Here is a 20,755-nt window from a genome sequence, read left to right on the forward strand (position 1 = left end):
ACCCATATATACATATATAGGTTTTGAAAATAGTTTAAAGCTATAATGTAGGCCTTTCATACTTGTAATTAAATGTAACTCAAAATGCTCAAATGTCATGAGTTTAAATATGAAGTGTGGCGAGTAATGATTTATGTACAAATGATTATATAACACATTCTAACAAGATTTATAGTGCAATGTATTGACACATGCATGTGGAGTACTTAAACAAAACCAACGTCAACACATGATTCAATACTATGCACAAAACTCAATATACTCAAAAACACTTAGAAATCATTTTTGATGCTTGATTTTGGAAATGAATTTTTAATCACATAACACATAGGCATATTTCATACAAAATGGGTCATCACAAATCCCGAGTCTCACGAGTCTCATGGACCCACAAGTCACGGACCGGAACGAACCCGAGGTTGGACTGAGCCTCAAAGACCTTGCACCAACACAACACAGTGACCTGGCAAGGCTAGGTTACGGAGTTTGAGAAGCTCTGCCAAGTCACTGACCAAAGTGAAGGACTTCAACGGGATTCGTCACTTGGATCTGCCACCCGGTGGAACTGGCCAGTGGAGTTTGCCCAGCTCCGTTAGTTAGCTCCGCCAGGTCAACCTCCCTGGCGAGACAGTAGCTTCCAAGCTCTGTCTGGGCACTTCCAGGGTGGAAAACTCCATTTCCACAACACCACACCCCTCCAAAATATTCAATAACAACAACATGGCATCAAAACATTACCAACACAACAATATATGCACAAAACATCATAGGAACAATTTTGAAGAAAATATTTTATTACTCATTTGGCCAAAAATTATTGTAGGAACAAAATTGAATTTTATTTTGAAACTCTATTAAATAGAAATTGGAGAAAACATTTTGGGTTGTCACATTAACGCCACTAATGACAGGACCTCTCCCATCATTCGTTTTGTTCCCCTCCTTAATTTTGAGTCGTTGGATCAGGTCCTCCAGGTTCATCTCCTTTCGCGTCGCTTATGCTTAAGGAAGCTCTTGAAGTCCTTCTATCCTGGAGGCAACAAGTGGATCACAATCCCACTAGGAAGGCTTTACTCAACACCATGCCCTCGTCGCGGATTTTATCGAAGATCAATTGCTTAGCATGGTCTTGGAACCAACCATTTTGAAATCAAGGAATCGGCCAACCACAAATTTCTTTGCGCCAGCATCCTCGCTTCTATACTTATGATCCAAGGCTTCCCACAACGCTTTCGTTGTGCTAATCTTGCGATATATATCGTATAACGCATCACATAATCCGTTTAGGATATAGTTTCGGAAAAGGAAGTCTGAATCCTTCCAATAGCCAACCGCCAGAACGGATTGGGCATCTTGTTCCTTCAAATTGGGAACTTTCTCGGTCAAGAACCTTGCCAAGTCGAGAGTTGCCAGGTACAACAACATTTTTTTTGCCACATCTTGAAGTTCGATCCGATCCCGGTGAACTTCTCCGGACTTTCAGCCGAACCACTTGGTACCGTCGGTACCCTCATCGTAAGGATGTATCCCTCGGTGCTCCCACCATCTTGTGAACCTACGCTCACTGGTGGTGCCTGGGAAAGTGCAACGTTGTTGCCGTTCCCACCACTGTTGTTCTCAACAACATTCTTCTCCCCTTGATTTAGCAATACGAGGTTCTCCATTTTTTTTCAATGAAATTAGAGACAAAACCAACGGGAAAACAAGGAAAATAAGGTTTTAAGATTGTTGGATATATGTTAGTAAAAAAACCAAATAATAATCCTACGAAAAGATTATTATTTTCTTTTTGATTTTTTTTTTGGGAAGGATGATGGGGTATGGTGGGAAGGGCGAAAGGATGCCGAGGGATAGGGGTGGAAATAGGCCGAGCCGAGCCGAGCTTTGGAAAATTAGGCCTGGGCCTGTTACAAAAATCTAAAGCCTGGGCCTGGGCCTGAGCCTGTATGTAGGCTTTTTGTTAAGCTCAAGCCTGAGCCTGAAGCCTTTTTAAAAGCCTGTTTAAAAACTTTAGTATATATAAATAATATAAGAAATGTACCTAATACAAAACTAACACATAATTACATAAGTATACAAAACTTTAGTATATCTAAATAATATATACTTGGGGTTATATTGTAAATATACAAATATTAGGTATAAAATAGAATATATATATATATATATATATATATATATATATATATATATATATATATATATATATATATATATATATATAATTTGATTCATGTGAAAACACCTCTTAAAATAAAAACGTGTGGACTATTTTTGAGCGTTGGATGATGCGGTTGAATGGCTAAGATTTGGGCGTGCATCCATCTAATTTTTTGGGTGTTTTTATTTTAAGAAGGGTATTAATGTATTTTTGGTGGGGTGAGTCCTTGTCAGATTGTCTTTCAAACACACGCGCAAGGTGTAGACTATTCCTATTCTTCCGTTTCTTCTCTTGTCGTGCGTGGGGAGTGCGTCGAAGAGTTGCGAAAATCGCGTTGCTTTCGTTCCTTTTCGTTTTCGATCTTCATTCGCACGTTGCCATGGTTGTTGGTGGGGATCGCGGCACGTTGAAGAGGGGACCACCGGATGTCGGCCGAGGTTAGTTTTTTTTGTTTTGTTTTGTTTTTTTTTTTTTTTTTTTTTTTTTTTTTTTTCTTTTCTATACTGTTTTTGGCCTGGTTTTGTGTTCAACTTTTGGAGGTTTGTGGTTTGGTGGTTGGTAGGTGTGGATTGGGGTGGGGGCTATGTCGTTTTGCCCGATTTTGTGTTCGATTTTTGCATCTAGGGTTTGTTTTTTTACTCGGTTGTAGGTTGTGGCGGGATGGGTTTTGGGGTTTGTTGGATTGTTTCTGGGGTGGTGGGGATTTTGGTGTCTGGGTGGGGTGGCTGTGGGCGATTTCGTGGCCGGAAGGGGTGTTTTTTCTTCTTCCGGCCGGCAGTTTTCGTTTCAGTTTTTTTTTTTTTTTTTTTTTTTTTTTTTTTTTTTTTTTTTTTTTTTTTTAATATATGTTTGTTCGTATGTTTTAACCACACCCTTATGAGTCTCCCTCATTTGCAATAACTTCTCTCCGTGATATCATATTTCATTTCAGCAACTAAAATAGCTTTCTGCTTCCTTTGTCAATTAACAAAGAAATACCAATATAATGCACCTTAATAATTGAGGGAACTAATTGTAATTAACTTAAGGTGGTCCGAATCAATTAAGTTTGCATGAATAACAAGGGGAAAATAGTATGAGAAATAAATGTAGTAATTTTTATTTGGATTCGGAAGGGGTGTTTCTTCTTCTTCCCGGCGGGCAGTTTTCGTTTCTGGTTTTTTTTTTTTTTTTTTTTTTTTTTTTTTTTTTTTTTAAATTTTTTTTTATTTAATGTTAGTGGTTTAGCTTAAATGTTTGTGGAATGAGGTGTGGGTTACTATGTTATATGTTGAGTCTAGCTTAAACTAGTGTGGCATGCTGTTTATTAGTAGTTGAGATTATTTGGTACATATCCTTATAACTTGAGTATGCTATGTATATAGTGTTTTGCATTTATATAGTGGCGGGAGGTTTTTTTTATAGTTTTGTAATGATAGGGGTATTCTATTTTATGGTGTATAGTAGGTTGTTTTTGTATTTAACTGCATTTCTGTTTTTTATTGTGTTGTTACATGTTTTGTTGTCGGTTGTTATAAGTGTGCAGGCTTTAATTGTTGTTACATGTTCGATGGTCGGATGATTATTTATTTTCCAAATCAGGAAAATTTGGTTGGAGGGGGGGGGGGGGGGGGGGGTGATGTTTTTGCCGGGATTGGGGGGGGGGGGTGTGGTGTTTGTCCCTTTGGGTTTTTTATTGTGCTTGATGTGGTTGGTTGTGGTGCTGTAGGTGTGTTGGTTGGTGTGCAAGGTTGTGTAGTGAGTAGTGTGGTTCTATTTTCTGCAGGTAAGAAGCTTATGGGGTTGCGGGGTGTTCCTGGGGTGGGCGTGGGGTCTGCGAGTGATGATGACTTCGTTTCGCCACCGCTGGCTTTCTTGGCTAGGTTGGAGCAAGACCCGCTGTGGAATGCTCCTGAAGATTCCTCTGGTGGTGGTGAGGAGCTTGTAGAAGAGGTTTCTGAATTTTCCACTGTTAAGTTTCGGGGGAAAACTGGTGTTCTTGTTGATGCTCTTCATGATTTGTCCGTGCGGCAAAAAAATGATATTAGGGGTTTAGGATTCGGGCATTTGTTGGATTTCAAGGTGTCGGAGTGTCCTCCGAGTCTGGTGCATTGGCTCTTGACTAATTTTGATGGGCAGACGCGGACGTTTGACTTGGGGGGTGGTAGAGTCCTTCTTGTGTATGAGCGGGATGTTGAGCTGGTGTTGGGGTTTCCACGTGGTGAAATTGAGATGGTTAAGCGTGAGCGGGTGCATATTAGTAATCTGCTGAAACATTGGAGGGGATTATTTGGGAAGGCGGGTTATGCGGTGTCGTTGTCCATGGTTGCAGACAATGTTATTGGTGAGGTTGATGGTGGCGATTGGTTTAAAAGGAATTTTTGTATGTTGGTGCTGTCCACGTTGGTGTGTTGTATGAGCAATGGCTATGTGAATCAAATGTATTTCGATTGGTTTGATGATGTCTCTCGGATCCATGAGTTAAATTGGTGCAAGCTTCTACTAGATTTGTTGGTGGAGACTCAGGATGCTTGGGTTAATGGCCGTCATAAATGCTTTGTGGGTCCTGCGGAGTTTGTTGCGGTATTATTCTGTTTGTTATTTTTTATTTATTTTTTTTTTTACTCTTTTATTGCGTTCTTTTCCTTATTTTGTTGTGTTGTTGTTCAGTTGTTTTATGTGGACCGTGTGTTGTCGTTTCAGCGTTCTGTCCCATGGCTCGTGCCTTCGTTTCGCGGATGGACATCGGAGTTGCTTTTTGCGAGGGGGTCTGCGGAGATGGCTGCTGGTGGGTTTGGTCGTGGTGAGATCGAGCCTGGTGTCGTGGGGTTGAATGTGGATGGGGATGGCCCCGAGTATGGCCCTAAGGTTGGACTGCACAGTTGTTTGTCTTCCTTGCACGCCTTTTTGTTTTAAATTTATTTAGTTCATTACTTTATGTGCGCACTGTTGGACTTGGGTGTGCTTACAGGTTTGGATTAGTCGGATTAAGGTTTGTATGCTAATGTATGTGTTCTTTTTGTGTTCACTCTAGACGTTTGAATGTGTTGTTGGGGAGGCTGCTGCTGTTGTTGCAAGTTCTGTTGCTACCTTGGATCAATTGTTCAAGATGGCACGTGGTAGGGTGGTGGAGGGGGAGGTTTGTCGCCGGTTTTTTGCTCCTATTCAGGACCGGTTGCGTGCTTTGGATGTGGATTTTCATGACATTTATGATGGTGGTGGCCTCAATATATGCCTTCGTTTAGCCTTGGTTTAACTCAAGATTTTGCTGTGGCGGGTCTTGAGGGTAGAGGTACCGATGCGGTTGTTGGGGCGGTTAACAAAAATGCGGCGGAGTTTAGCGGTGATGATTCTGGGCCTGTTAATATTATTCCTTCGGTAAGGGTTTTTGTGTTTTGTGTTGTATGTGTTTGATTTTTGGCGTTGATTTTTGGTTTGTAATCTGGTGTGGGGTTTATTAAGTTGGGTGTGTGTTCCCTTGTAGGAGGGTGGGAATGTGTGCGAGGAACCAGCTGGTTTGGGGGCCTCGGTGCAGGTTTGTTGCCTTTTTATTATTATTATTTTTTTATTTTTTGTCAAATGCAGTTGGATGAGTTGCTCTTTTGTATTTTTGGCTTTTCGTCGTTGTGTGCTGGAGTATGCATGCTGGTGTGCTGGCGTATGCATGTTGGTGTGCTTGGCAGTGTGGTCTCTATGTTGGTTTATGTGTGGTTGTAGTTTTTATTTACATTTTTTGTATGCTATTGGTTGTAATATCTTTGGTTGTGTCTTTTGGGGTAGGGTATTGGAGATGTGTTGGGCCTGATTCTCTTGGTGGGGATCAAGGTAATGTGTGTGCTGGGCCCGGGTGTGCTGATAATGATGGGGTGGATGTTGTTCATGGTGCTAGCACCGGATTGGGTGCTGTCCCTACCTCGGACAGTCCGGAGTTTTTACCGCCCATGGAGGTTTGTGTCGTTACTTTCTTCTTGCATTTCATTTTTGGCATATGTTATTGAGGGTGTGTGATTGTGGGTTGTACTTCATGTGCTTTGGCGTCTCTTATTTTCGCATGGCTGGTTTGGTGGTTGGTTTTGGTGTGGGTAATACATGTTACGGTTGTGTGTTGTGCAGGTGTGTGTCGGTGGTAGTGGTTTGACTGGCCCGACGGTTTCTGGGGGGCCAGTTTGTGCAGCTCCGGTTAAACCTGTTCGTCCTAGTAAGTCTCCTGCTTCTCATATTCCGGTCGTTGCCTCTCGTCTTCAGTATCAGCCGTTCAGCGTTAGTGAGTGTGTTACGTTTCCTGCTCCTGATGTTCCAGAAGAGGCGTTAATCGTGAATTGGTTGCTTGGGGGTTCGACTGCTGACATGTTAGTTTTGTGAGTTTTTTTCTTTGTTGTCGGTGAGTCGTGTAGTTTGTATTTTATTGTGACTGTTTGGTGTATTTTTTGTTATAGGGGGCGTACTATATTTTCAGCCGGTGTTAGGTCTGCGACTTGGGAGAATTTGTTATCGCTTACTCCAGGGTCACAGGTTGATTGTGCAGTTATAGATGCTTGGGCTGTGGTGCTTAATTGTTTGGAGGGTTCTAAGCCTCAGTCGGCCCCGTCACGCCTTTTTGCGTCTACGACGACCACGGTTAGTTGTATTTCCATCTATTGCATTTCAATCTATATTTTGTGGGTTGTTTGGTTTACTATTGACAGGTTTTCTGTTGTGCTTGGTTGGTCGTTTGTGTTAGCTCATTATTGTTATTGATACTTCTCGTCTATGGGATCGGAGGGTCGTGTGGTTTCGTGAGAGGTTGATGATGGATCTTCGGTTATCACCGTATGATAATATTACGGAGATTGATATGGTATGGTTGGTTTTGTTGAGTTTGGTGGTTTTTTTATGTTTTCATCTTCTCATATTTTGCGGGGATTCTTTTTTCCTGCACAGTAACTTCCTTTTATATTTAATGCTATTGCTTTGTGCAGATTTTTTTTCCCGATTCTACGCCGTGGTCACTATTTCCTGTTGTGCTTTGATTTTGTCCGTGGTCGGTATGAGATTATTGATAACGACTCTCATCCCGGTGCGAAGGCTGACAAGTATGGTGCTTGTGTTGATGTGTTGGTTAGTGCTCTGTGCCTTGCTTCCAACTCTTTTTGATTATCTTGTATATATTTTTTGTATCTTTTTGGTCTTGTATTCATGGCTCTAGTTTCAATATTTTTCTGATTTCTGCTTTGTGTCTCCCAATTTTAGAAGGCGATCCTATTTGAGTTTTTTGAAGAGATTTCTCCTTCAAGGGCAACAGTGTGTGCCGGTGTTGAATCCAAGCGTTTGCAGATGGGATGGCGTGATTCGAAGAATACGATTGATTCTGGTATTTTTTTAATGCGACACATGGAGACTTTTGTTGGGCAGCGGGTTCGGGAGTGGGATTGTGGCCTAGTTAAGGGAGATAGTACGGTGTTGCATAAGTTACGGTTGCGGTACATGAATGAGTTGGTCACTTCGAAGTTTAATGTGATGAGGGAAGACAACCTCGGTCGCGCTTACCAGTCGATTTCAGTTCCCCCCCCCCCCCCCCCCCCCCCCCCCCCCCCCCCCCCTTCCACTTAGTATCGTGTTGTTACTTATCTTTTGGTGTGTGTTTTGGTGGTGCATGTAATGCGCACACTGTTTTTGTATACTCTGCTTACGGGCGTTTTTTTTGCTACTTGTGCTGGCCGCACGCTTTTTGTTTTTAGTTTTACTTCGTGAATTGCGTAGCTGTATTATCCGTCTAGCGGTTTTCTATTGCCAGTGTTGTTTTTTGGTATGTGTAGGTATTGTTCTGTTGCGCTTAACTCGTGGTGTACTTTTGCTGTTTTTTAATTTATGCCGTGGTGTGTATATTTATTAGATTAACTAGTATTTGCACCCGTGCGATGCACGGAATGAATTTGTTGTAATATATTAATAATATATGAATCAATATATAATTATTTAAATTAGAATATCAAATATAATATGGTACATCTAAATAAAGATATGATTTGGATCGTTTATATATTTTAATATTATCATTGCTTGAATTTGTGTAAATAATTGCTCAAATTAATAGCTACATTTAGATGTACGCATGCGGTGCTATATTTTGAAGATTTTATTTATCATTGTTTAGTATTTTCATAAATTAGGCAAATGTGCTTGTTATCTAACAACTCAGTTATAGAAATGAATTGCTATCCTTATTCACTTGTATGGAAGATATTTTTTTTTGTCAAGATATATAGCATTTTTTTCATTTAAAAAAAAAAAACTTAATATCACCGATTATATTTACACATTATTGAAACCTCTTTGTAGACGACATTGGTAGTGACAACACAATCTTGTTCATCTTCGTCTAGAGCTAACACTTTCAATCCATCAAGACGGGTTACCCGGGTGAAAATATATAATGGTAGAATATCACTTAATTAGTTATCCTTTTATATTTTCAGTTAATTAGTAATATCAGATTCATTTTTAGCCAATTATTTTTTATATTTTTCAGTCAATTAGAATATCAAATGCAATGATATTTTTACCTAATTTTCGTTCCATTTTTATTTGATGATGTAGATATTATTATTGAAATATTTCAATTTCATTTTTAATTTACCTTTACTATTGTTTAAAATATACATTTACTATTGATAATGTATAATATTATTATTGAAATATTTTCCTTCAATTTTTATTTTTTTTTTAATATTACTGGCTCTATTACATTGTAGTATCTGTTCATATACTTTCTCAACCTATTGAAACACAAAGAACCAATAACGCCTCAACTGAGGCTTGAACTCACAACCTTCAATTTTTAATTAAAATGCAATGATCTGACTATTTTTTTCAATTATGGATCATTTTTTATTTGCAATCAATTATTAATATTCATTTCCATTTATATTTTCAGTCAATTAGTAATATTAGATTCATTTTCAATCAATTATTCTTTTTTATTTTCTGTCAATTAGTCAATTATAATATAAATGCAGTGATGTTTTTACTTAATTTTTGTTCCATTTTAATTTGATGATGTAGAATATTATTAATGAAATATTTTCATTCCATTTTTAATTTATCTTTACTATTTTTTTAAATATATCTTTACTATTTGATGATTTAAAAATATTATTATTGAAATATTTCCTTTCCATTTTTAATTTTCCTTTACTTCTCAACAAACAAAAAAAAAAAAAAAAAAAAAAAAAGACTTTGGACTTTTCAATACTTGTCGACATTGATGGGCAAGCAATTATGTTTGTAAGAGGAGCTGGAGATCAAAATGATTGCACATCATTTACAAAGGGAGCCACGGGCTCCCTTTTGTCTTTTTTTTTTTTTTTTTTTTTTTTTTTTTTTTTTTTTTTAATTTCAGTATGTATATCGTTTTGTTTGGACTATTATTATTATTATTATTATTATTATTATTATTATTATTATTATTATTATTATTTGATTATTAATAATTTCGTCAAAATTTTAACAATTTATCTTTAATCAAAACACCAAAATATTATTTAATAACTCAGTAATTTGCTCGCTCCAAACTGCTAAAAACTAAAACAACACATATATTTTGGGTTAATCTTTCCCAAACCCCACTAATAATAAATAAATAATAAATAAATAAATAATGAAAAACTAAAAACAAAAAAGAAACAAAGCTAAGGTTTCTTAAATAAGAACATTTTGACTTCTCAATACTTGCCACATTGATGGACAAACAATTATGTTTGTACCTCTTATATAGAAGAGCTCAAGAGCTCATCTTTTCAAATATTTTCAATGTGGGATCAAAATGATCTCACATCATTTACAAAGGAAGCTCGTGGCTCCCCTTTGTCTTTTTTTTTTTTTTTTGTTAATTTTAATTTTATTTTGTATTTAGTTTTGTTTGGATTATTATTATTATTAGTATTTTCACCCGTGCCATGCAGGGAATGAATTTGTTGTAATATATTAAGAATATTTCGATCGATATATAATTATTTAAATTATAACATCAAATATTATATAGTGCAATTGAAAGTATAGTTTGGATCCTTTGTGTTTTTATGTTATCATTGCTTGAATTTGAGCAAATAAGTGCTCAAATTAATAACTAATGTGTAGATGTACGCATGCGGTGTTGTAGCTTTGGAGGTTTTATTTATCATTGTTCAGTATTTTTATAAATTAGGCAAATATGCTTGTTCTTTAGCAACTCAGTTATAAGAATGAATTAATATCCTAATTCATTTGTATGAAAAATATATTTTTTGTCTAGATATATAGCAATTTTGCCATTAAAAAAAAAACAGAATATCACAAATTGTATTTACACATTATTGAAACATCTTTATAGACAACATTGCTAATAGCAACACAATCTTATCCATCTTCGTCTAGAGCTAACACCTTCAGTCCATCAGGATGGGTGACTCGGGTGAAAATATATAATGGTAGAATATCAGTCAATTAGTGATCCTTTTATATTTTCAGTCAATTAGTAATATCAGATTCATTTTCAGCCAATTATTCTTTTTTATTTTCAGTCAATTAGACTATCAGATGCAGTGATATTTTTAAATAATTTCCGTTCCATTTTTAAATGATGTATAATATTTTTATTGAAATATTTCCGTTATATTTTTAATTTACCTTTATATTATTTAAACTTTAAAATATGCATTTCCTATTGATGTAGAATATTATTGAAATATTTCCGTCTAATTTTTAATTTTTGTTCTTTTTTTTTATAATTAAAATGCAATGATCATGACAATTTCTTTTTTTTCATTGTAGTTTCATTGTAGTTAATTAGTCAATTACTCAATTAGAAATATTATTGTTACCAAATAAGCTTTATTAATTTTTTACTATTTAATTAATATTCATATTAATTTGGGCGAGAATGTTGAAAATGAGCATTTTACTTTTATTAATAGTATATTTGAATTATTTATTTTTTCATTAATTATTCGCATGGTAAACATAAATGATATTGCAATAATTAATTTATGATATTTATCAAATTGTATCTTTTTTAAAATATAAAATTTTCACATGTTTATGGGTTGAAAAATTTTTAAATTATTTTTATTTTAAAAATATTTTCCAGCAACCCAAACACTCCATTAATCTCCCATCAAAAACTGATAAAGAAAAATCATTTTATTAAATAAATTAAAACTAATTAAATTAAATCTAATCATGCTATATTTATTTGTAATGTATATTAATTTTATTTTGAAATCATTGATTCACATATTTAAATTATTATTTTTTAATTATTCTCATTGTAAACACAAATGATATTGCAATAATTAATTTATGATATTTATCAAATTGTATCTTTTTTAAAAATAAAAAATTTTCTCATGTTTAGGGGTAAAATAATATTTTAAAATTATTTTGAATACATATTATACATTAAATATACATACATACACACACACACACACACACACACACATTTTTAATTCTATATTGATAAGCATAGTCTGTGTATATGCTTTAAGAAAATATTCATGATTGAAAATGAGATATAATTTAAAAAGTAAATTATTAATTAGATTACCTAATATAATTGTCCTACTAATTGATTGAATGCTACTATGTATAATTCATATATTTGAAGACTTGTTAAAGTTAAATACCTATTAATTGCCTTAATAATAATTAAGATAATTTTTAGTCAATCAATATTCAATAGTACTAAAAGTATTAATTTGAATTTTTATAAATAAGATATAATATTATTAAACCGAAATAATTAAAAATATGTGTCCATAGTACAAAAGATTTTATAATAGTAATTTTTATTGCCTAATAGAATTTTTCAATTATTAAACATTATTTGTGGAAAATTTTACTTTTATTAATAGTATAGATATAGAGTGGTGTAAATAATAATTAATAAATTATTATTTCCTTATAAAATTACACCAATAGTATAGATATAGATTGATGTAAATTATTATTTCCTTATAATAACACTGGCTTGAATTACACATTATTGAAAATTTCTTTGTAGATGACATTGGTAGTAGTAACAGAATTTTATCCATCCCCGTGTAGAGTTAAAACCTTCAGGCCACCAGGATGGGTGACTCGGGAAAAAGTCACGTACAATTGATCGTGATTAAAGACTGGTTTTTTATGTAATAACCCAATGTGAGTTAGTGTTTGGCCCTGACTTTTGTTGACAGTCATGGTATATGCGAGCATCAATAGGAATTGTTTATGCTAGAACTTGAAGGACAATCTCGTATCAAAAGGGGTAAGAGACATTTTAATGGAAGATTTTACTTTTATTAATAGTATAGATATAGATTGGTGTAAATTATTATTTACTATTATTAAATTAATAGTATAGATGGATTAATTTCATTTTGAAATCATTGCTTCACATATTTGAATTATTTATTTTTTCTTTAATTATTATAAACAGAAATGATATTGTACTAATTAATTTATGATATTTATCAATTTGTATTTTTTAAAAAAATATAAGATTTACACATGTTATTAGGGGTTAAAAAATATTTTAAAATTATTTATTATTAGTAAGTATTTTTATTTTTAAAATATTTTCCGGCAACACAAACACTCCCTTAGTCTCCTATCAAAAACTGATAAAGAAAAGTCATTTCATTAAAAAAATTAAAACTAATTAAAGTAAATCTAATCATGCTAAATTTATTTGTAATTGTGTATTAATTTCATTTTGAAATCATTGGTTCACATATTTGAATTATTTTTTTCTTTAATTATTATAAACATAAATGATTTTGTACCAATTTATGACATTTATCCAATTGTATTTTTTAAAAAATATAGTGTTTTACACATTAAATTTTTTTTATTATTATGAATTTAAAATTAAATAGAAAAAATAAAAAGATGTTAAAATGTACAATATATTAATATAGTTGGACTTTTATATATTTGGTCAAGTATCTATTTTCATAACATACAAAATTAAAATTAAAATTTTGTATGGTTAATATAATCTTTAATCGTGTAATATTTAGATAAATTTATAGAAAAAATTCATATAATTAAGTTGATTTATTCCAAATTGTAATTCATATATATTATAATGCTAAAAATAAAAATAACTAAGAGAATCGTACTTAGAAATCAATAAAAATATAAATTATATATTTTGTATGAATAAATATAAACTCTAATCGGACGCATATCCTTATATGATTGTATAATACATTGTATATACAAATATTGTGGCAATTTTTGTTATTAAGAATTTAAAATTGAAAATAGACAAAAATGAAAAGATGTTAAACTGTACAATATAATAATATAGTTGGACTTTTACATATTTGGTCAAGTATCTATTTTCATAACATACAAAATTTAAATTTTGTATGGTTAATAGAATCTCTAATCATTACATATTTAGATAAATTTATAGAAAAAATTCACATAATTAAATTGATTTATTCCTAATTATATTTCATATATATTATAATTCTAAAAATATGAATAATAACTAACAAAATTATATATACTTAGAAATCAATAAAAAAATTTAAATTTTAAATTTTGAATGAGTAAACTTAAACTCTAATCGGACGTATTTCCTTATATGATTGTATAATACATTGTATATACACATAATATTTATTAATATGTATATAGGAAAATTATATAATATAATTTCATTAATTATAATTTATATTGATAGATTTTATTGAGCGGTTAGCATTATTATGATTGTTAGAATAATTCTATGTTAGTTTCCTATCATTTAGCTATTCTTTGTGTATATAAAGCATGTAACCTTATTCTCTAAAATACACTGAAATAAACACTATTATATGCACTCATCGATTTATAATTAAAAATTACATTTAATTTTTTTTTTTTTAAAAAGTAACATTTAAATTTTGTATTATTATTAGTATAGTGCATAAGTGTATGTATGTATTTATCTAAAAAAAAAGTGTATGTATGTATATTTTTTAAAAATTATAAATATTCATGTTTTGTTAATTTTATAATTTCATTTTCTTAATTATATTTCATATTTTATTAATTATAATTTAATAAAATTGCCATAAATATTTTCACGGAAGAAATTTTATATTCATTATTGAAAGGGGGATATAATTTAAAAAGTAAATTATTAATTAGATTACCTAATATAATTGTCCTACTAATTGATTCTATGGTTGTATAATTTATATATTTAAAGATTTTTTAAAGCTAAATACCTATTAATTGCCATAATAATAATTAAGATTATTTTTAGTCCATCAATATTCAATAGTAGTAAAAGTATTACTTTGATTTTTTATAAATAAGATATAATATTATTAAACCGAAATAATTAAAAATAATGTATCCATAGTACAAAAGATTTTATCATGCTAATTTTTATTGCCTAATAGAATTTGTCAATTATTAAACATTATTTATGGTAATTATGCTAAATTTACAACATCAAATAATATCTCAAAATCAACTTAGTACTTAAAACTGAAATTACTATACAACAATATTTTCCTCAAAATAACAAATAATTAAACTTTATTCCTACTCAACTTGTTCATCCCGAATTCCTATCCATGTTCACCTGTATAAATAATTTTACACAAAAATAGAATGTAGACAAAAATTAGCATAAGTTAAGTAAGTTTCACTTCACCCCGTAAAATAATGATTTGAATTTTTTATATTTTCAAAACTCATATAATTTTATACTTTTCCAAAATACATGTGGATTTATACATTTTCTTGTATGGAGAATAAATAGTTATTTATGGAGAAGTAACCAAATTTTTTGAAATCCACTTTGAAACTGGACTAAAACTGGACTAAAAGATTCCAAGCCACTGGATAATATATGATCCAAGTAGTTTGGTTTTCCTACCTACTACCACTCAAACAATTTGGAAACTGAATCATAACTTATGTGATACACTCTCATGTGATTCCAAGCCCAATGAGTAGTAAATAGTCCAAGTAAACAGTACTCACTCTTACTTGGACACCACACAATATATTATTTTCTCAAAATTTCATTATTTCTCCACAAATAAATACTTTCTCCAACTGGTCCCTCTGTGTGGTTTTCTTCTGTTCCTACTTGTCTCGAACACTTAATTTAATAAAGTTCTAGTTTTCCTTTCAAAAAAAAAAATATATATATATATACTTTCTCCACAAAAATACAATTTTCTCCAGAATATATAATTTTCTCCAAATACATTTTTCAAAAAAAAAAAAGAGAAATACAATTTTCTCCACATGATTTGTCCAAAATATAATTATAGTCCATAATCCAGTATTAATATAATTTCAAAATACTACTATGTATGCAACACCAAAAATTTCAAGCCAAGTATTTACATAACGCACGGGTTCTACAAATCGAAACTCATTCTCGATATTTCGAGAATCACCACTCACAATATTACCATTTATCGATAAATATACTTGTGTTCACATTAATAACATATATCATATAATATCACATATAATATCAATACATATAGTACTCGGGGAAAATAATAATTTTGGTGAATATAAAATCTTACCCTCGAAGACAAACTTTCTATCAACCTTAATAGCATCCTAACCACCTTGATAAGAAACCTGCATGTGAATCAAATAAATCCAATAATAATAATAAGCGAAGCATATTATTCATTGATCATCATCATCAATCTCAACAAACTTAGATTTAAACAAAAGAATTTGGAGAGTAGTAACAATTACCTGAAGTAGAGATTAAGTGAATGAGTTTTGCTAGGATTGAAGAAAACGTAGGAATATATTAAAATCATGAAGAACCAGTAGTGTGAGGGAAGATGAATGAATGTTAAAGTCTAAAAATTTGTATTTATAGGTGAAAATAGTAATTCGAAAGGAAAGTATAATAATTTATTTAAAAAATATAGAAAGTAAAATTAGGTAATAAAATAATAATTATTATTATTAGTATATATAGATATAGATTAAATTAAATATTAATTGTACATAATGTCTATATATATATATATATATATATATATATATATATATATATATATATCACACAGAATATTTACTATATTTAATTATTTAATTATTGTTTTACTACCTAATTTATATATTATTACTATCAATATATACATCTAATATATATAATATCACACGTATATATAAATGACTATATATATAAATTTTTATATCTATAATTATTATTTCCATAAACAAAATATATATGAATTTACATAAATGACCCTAAGTTTTGGGGGGAAAATTGGTTTGGAGGATTTTACTTTTATATATATATATATAGATATAGATTTTCCGATCCGGTGTGCGCATTTCTCATTCCTGTGTGTTTGGTCACTGTTCTATGTTTGTTTACTTTGCTTTGTGTGCTCATTCTTAAGTCGCATTAATTTATTCAATTTTGTTATTGTGCATGTCGTGCTCTGTTAGTGTGTTGTTTTTTTTTTTTCCACCCCCGTGCGTCGAGAGGGGCTGTGTTCGCTTATGGATCTGTGTGCGTTCTTATATTTTCCTCTGTGCGCGCAGTCTACTCGTGTATTTGTTAAATCACTTTTGTTCGTGTGCGTGTCCTTATGCGTTGTGTGCTTGGTTTTTTTTTTTTTTTTTTTTTTTTTTTTTTTTTTTTTTTTTTTTTTTTTTTTTAATTCTATAGTGTACACTCTCTCATGCAGCCATGCGGTGTTTGTGGGCTGATGGTTCGTTGTGCCCGTATATGTTTTGCTCAGCGCGTACTCCCTAATCCCGCTTACGTTAGCTCAATTTTGTTACTGTGCCCGTTCTAATTCGCTTGTTTGTCCGGTGATTAATTTATTTAGTCCTTTCCAGTAAGACTCGCGTGCCCTCGTCATTAGGCAATTCATCTTTATTACTGTTCGCGTCATAGTTCTGAAGTGTGCTCGACTTTTCGGTGCCAACTTGGCTTATGGATGATTGTGCGCATATATATTTCTCTCTGTGCGCGCATTCGTTAATTCAATTTTGTTAGTGTGCGCGTCCTGCTTCCTTTCTGTGCGTTTTTAAAAAAAAAAAAAAAATTAGTCAGGTGCCTCCATGCGTTCCAGTAAGACTCGCCTGCCCTCATGGGTGTTGGCTGGTTGATCTTTGTGCGCATATATATTTTCCTATGTGCGCGTTGCCAACTCTCGCATTAGTCAATTCATCTTTGTTACTGTGCGCGTCGTAGTTCTGGTGGCTTATGGATGTTTGTGCGCATGTAGTTTTCCCTCTGTGCGCGCATTCGTCATTCAATATTGTTAGTGTGCGCGTCCTGCTACCTTTCTGTGCGTTCTTTTTTTTGCTTGTTTTTTTTTTTTTTTAAATAGTCACGTGACTCCATGCGTTGTTTGTTGGCTTATGGGTATTTGTGTGCATATATAGGGCATAAAAAATGATTACTTCATAGAAGTAAGTAAATATGGTTCTTAAATGTGAATGTAAACATAATTATATTATTTCATCCGTTGTTGTATTCAACTTTTGCAATCTTCGTCTTATGCAAGTTTAGCTGGACAGGTGCGGCTGTTGTGCCCTGGTAGATCGCATATATTGCATGTTCTTTCCTTTTTTTTTTGGTTGTTCGTGGCTGCTTTTTCTCGGTTGCTTTTGAGTCTCTTCCCACTCCCTTTGTTCTTTGCAACTTGGGGTGGTTTTATTTGTATGTCGTTCGGCTTGCTTGATCCGACTAGTCTTTCAAACACGGATTCATTGTTGGGACCCTCTTGTGTTTGTTGCCTTTCGTTTTCTAGGTCCTTCTTGAGTTGTTGCAATGCTGCCAACATTTGGTCCATCTTTTCTGGCCAACCATTCACTAATCCCATGCAGTTGTAGAATTCATTCCATAGTTGGTTTGCAACTTTTGTTGTTTCATTTTGCCTTGGGTATTTTTGTTCTTTTTGCCCATGGGACATCGTATATTGGTTGTGCACATGCGTCTCGTGTCCATCGTGGGACGATATACTGTTGGGGGATTTTTTCATACCCTTTTGTCTTCATAACTTGTAGCACATGCTTGCACAGTATACCGACAGGGTTGAATTTCTTGCATGCACACTCAACTTGCTTCGTGCTTGGGATTTCTGTTACTTCAAACATTCTTCCACCAGTTTCTTCCACTTGGTAAGTCCATGTGTCTCCTACGTTATTTTTGTCGGTGATGTGGCAGTTGAAACTGGCATCCCATACCTCTTGTTGGAATTCATAGAATATATTTACGGTGTAAACTCTAGCACCGTGCTTTTCAATACTCAAAGGGGTTTTAGTTTCACGGCACGAACCTCCATTTTCTGCGTTGAGTTTTGATTGTCTATGCCTCTGTTCTCCAATGGCACTATTGTATTGTGCCACAAATTCTACCAAGCTGCAGTGGTGGTTCGTAAATTTACCAAAGTAGTTGTTTTCTGATTCTGACCGTGATGTGGTTCCTAGCAGACCTCCCATTGGTATGTCGTTAAAGTATGCAGGTATCCACGATGCACGTGCCTCGTACAGTTGGGCAAACCACCGGTGTTCTTCAAGATTTTAGTCCTTCATTAGTCTTGTCCATCTCCTCTCAAATTCATCTACTGTTAATGTGTCATCCCATACGGTGTTATTTAGTTCCTTTTTGAAGTCTGCGTTTTGCAACAATGCAACCCCTACCTTCTCCCCAACTTTTGCCATGATGTGCCACATACAGAATCTGTGCCTTGTTGTTGGCATAATGTGTGGTACTACTATTTTTAGTGCTGGATCTTGGTCAGTTGTAGTAAATCTTGGGGTGTATTCCATTGCAGTTTTGAACTTCATGACTAGCCACTCATATGACTCTACATCTTCTTCCGCAATCAATCCTGCCCCAAATGTTATGCACCTTTTGTGGTTATCAACCCCTGTGAAAGGGACGAACACTAACTTGTACCTGCAGTGTAAGCACGATTGTAATTAGTATTAAGCATACTTTTTGTAACCTGCCGACTTGTATACTGCACGCTGGTGCGCTCGGTGGTTTACAACGTTCAGCACGATCATTTCCCCCTCACTGCAGTACACCGCGCACACCATTTATACAACGTGTGCACAGTGGGCGGTCAGAATATTAAAAACCTTAAATGATGTATACCTGTTTGTACTGTATGTGGCGTCGAATGACATGACATCACCGTAATATGCGTAATTCCTTCGACATTCAGCGTCTGCCCAGAATAACCTTGTTAATTGTGCTTCGTCGTCTATGTCGAAATCGAAATAGAAGTCCGGGTTGTCCTCTTTTCTTTTGAACATGTCTTCTATCACCATTTGGGCGTCGGCCTCAGCTATATAGGCCAATAGGTCCCGTCTAAAATTGCAAAAGTCAATGCATGTTGCTCCTACATCTGTAAAACTCCCCACCATCTCTTTGAACAGTCTGAAAGCTTTTGTGGGTCCGATGTTTGCCTTTGCACAGTGAGCCAAGAAGGTTTTGTGGCCGATGTCAAGTTGCCTATTTATCTTTAAAAAAGGTTTGGCCGCATCTGAGCATAAACAATTGGTATGTTTTAGTTGGATTGCATGTACTTTATATCTGCCTTTGTCACTCTTTGTCATTACAATACGTGCCTTACAGCCTATCCTGTTGGACACTCTCCTCCGTCTCTGTTTTACTGTTGAGCTGTTGTTGGGTTCCTTCCGTTCGGCCTTGTAACCCTCGCGTGAGCATAGCATGTATTTTATTGACACTTGTCCAAATCGGTTTCTACGTTTTGTTCCATGTCTAACATCAAACCCGGCTTCCTTGGCATATTCCTCGTAGAATTCAATTCCGTCTTCAACTGTTTCGAATCGTTGTCCTTCGAACGGTGTTTTTTCTTTTGTTGTTGGTGGTGTCCAATATTTTGCTCCATCTTTATGTATTTCCATTTCGCATTCCATTACATGCTCTGCACAGTGGGCGTCACCTATTCAAGATAACAATTATATAGTTCAGTTTTCGTCGATTAATGAATGTTGTGCTTCAGTGTGTAATTGCGTTGCAATTTGGGGTCTATATTATGTGCGCTCTGGGTTTAATACTGTGCTAATTTTTTATTCTTTTTCAAATTCCTTTTTTTTTTTTTTCTTTTTTAGAGGGCTGTTCCCGACTACCCATTTTCGTGCCCTCACATGTGCCAACATATGCACAGTAGCTTCATTGTGTTTTTTTTATATGTGCATGTGACTATCTAACTTTGTGCTTAGTTATCTAATCTCTTCCTCCCTCCCGTGCTCACAGTTTTGTATCGTGTGCTTGTGTAGGGTTTCCCGTAACTGCTATTTGCACTGGGTTTCCCCATTACAGTTTTATATAATTCACACATTAATAGGTTCCTATTCATGAATACATGTATGCTCATACTTTTCAATAAACAAGCACGGTAATGCAACCGTATATATTTGAAACAATTATAGCTTCTTATTCATGGATTCACTTTTGCTCATACTTTTCAATAACTAAGCACGATAATGCAACCCTATATATTTCAAACAGTAATAGCTTCTTATTCATGAATACACTTATGCTCATACTTTTCAAATTCTAAGCACGGGGTGTTCTACATGATCAATAATCGTATTTCGATGCTTACCTGGGAATGCTGTGCCCGTGTTCTCCAT

The 20,755-nt window shown here is 33.5% G+C and overlaps 2 protein-coding genes across 2 annotated transcripts; both read right to left on the reverse strand.

Moving 5' to 3' along the window:
• Nucleotides 1-18,013: 18,013 nt before the first annotated feature.
• LOC109163538 (protein FAR-RED ELONGATED HYPOCOTYL 3-like) lies at nt 18,014-18,586 on the reverse strand. The gene has a single exon (XM_019312286.1). The coding sequence runs from the start codon at nt 18,584-18,586 to the stop codon at nt 18,014-18,016; it is 573 nt and encodes a 190-aa protein (XP_019167831.1).
• Nucleotides 18,587-18,667: 81 nt separating this feature from the next.
• Nucleotides 18,668-20,755, reverse strand: LOC109163539 (protein FAR1-RELATED SEQUENCE 5-like). The gene is made up of 3 exons (XM_019312288.1): nt 20,728-20,755; nt 19,248-20,061; nt 18,668-19,046 (listed from the first exon to the last, which is right to left on the reverse strand). Exons 1-3 carry the CDS (start codon nt 20,753-20,755, stop codon nt 18,668-18,670), a joined length of 1,221 nt encoding a protein of 406 aa, XP_019167833.1.

Source organism: Ipomoea nil, unplaced genomic scaffold, assembly GCF_001879475.1.
Source record: "Ipomoea nil cultivar Tokyo-kokei standard unplaced genomic scaffold, Asagao_1.1 scaffold3030, whole genome shotgun sequence".
Taxonomy (NCBI): Eukaryota; Viridiplantae; Streptophyta; class Magnoliopsida; order Solanales; family Convolvulaceae; genus Ipomoea; species Ipomoea nil.

Bases quoted from the DNA above. Each gene is read 5' to 3' on its own strand.
- LOC109163539 (XM_019312288.1), bottom strand. From the start codon at position 20,755: ATGGAGAACACGGGCACAGCATTCCCAG. The intron at 20,062-20,727 runs GTAAGCATCGAA...TATCTTGAATAG, and splicing joins CACGGGCACAGCATTCCCAG to GTGACGCCCACTGTGCAGAG. The intron at 19,047-19,247 runs GTATACATCATT...CTTACACTGCAG, and splicing joins GCCACATACAGTACAAACAG to GTACAAGTTAGTGTTCGTCC.
- LOC109163538 (XM_019312286.1), bottom strand. From the start codon at position 18,586: ATGGGAGGTCTGCTAGGAACCACATCACGGTCAGAATCAGAAAACAAC.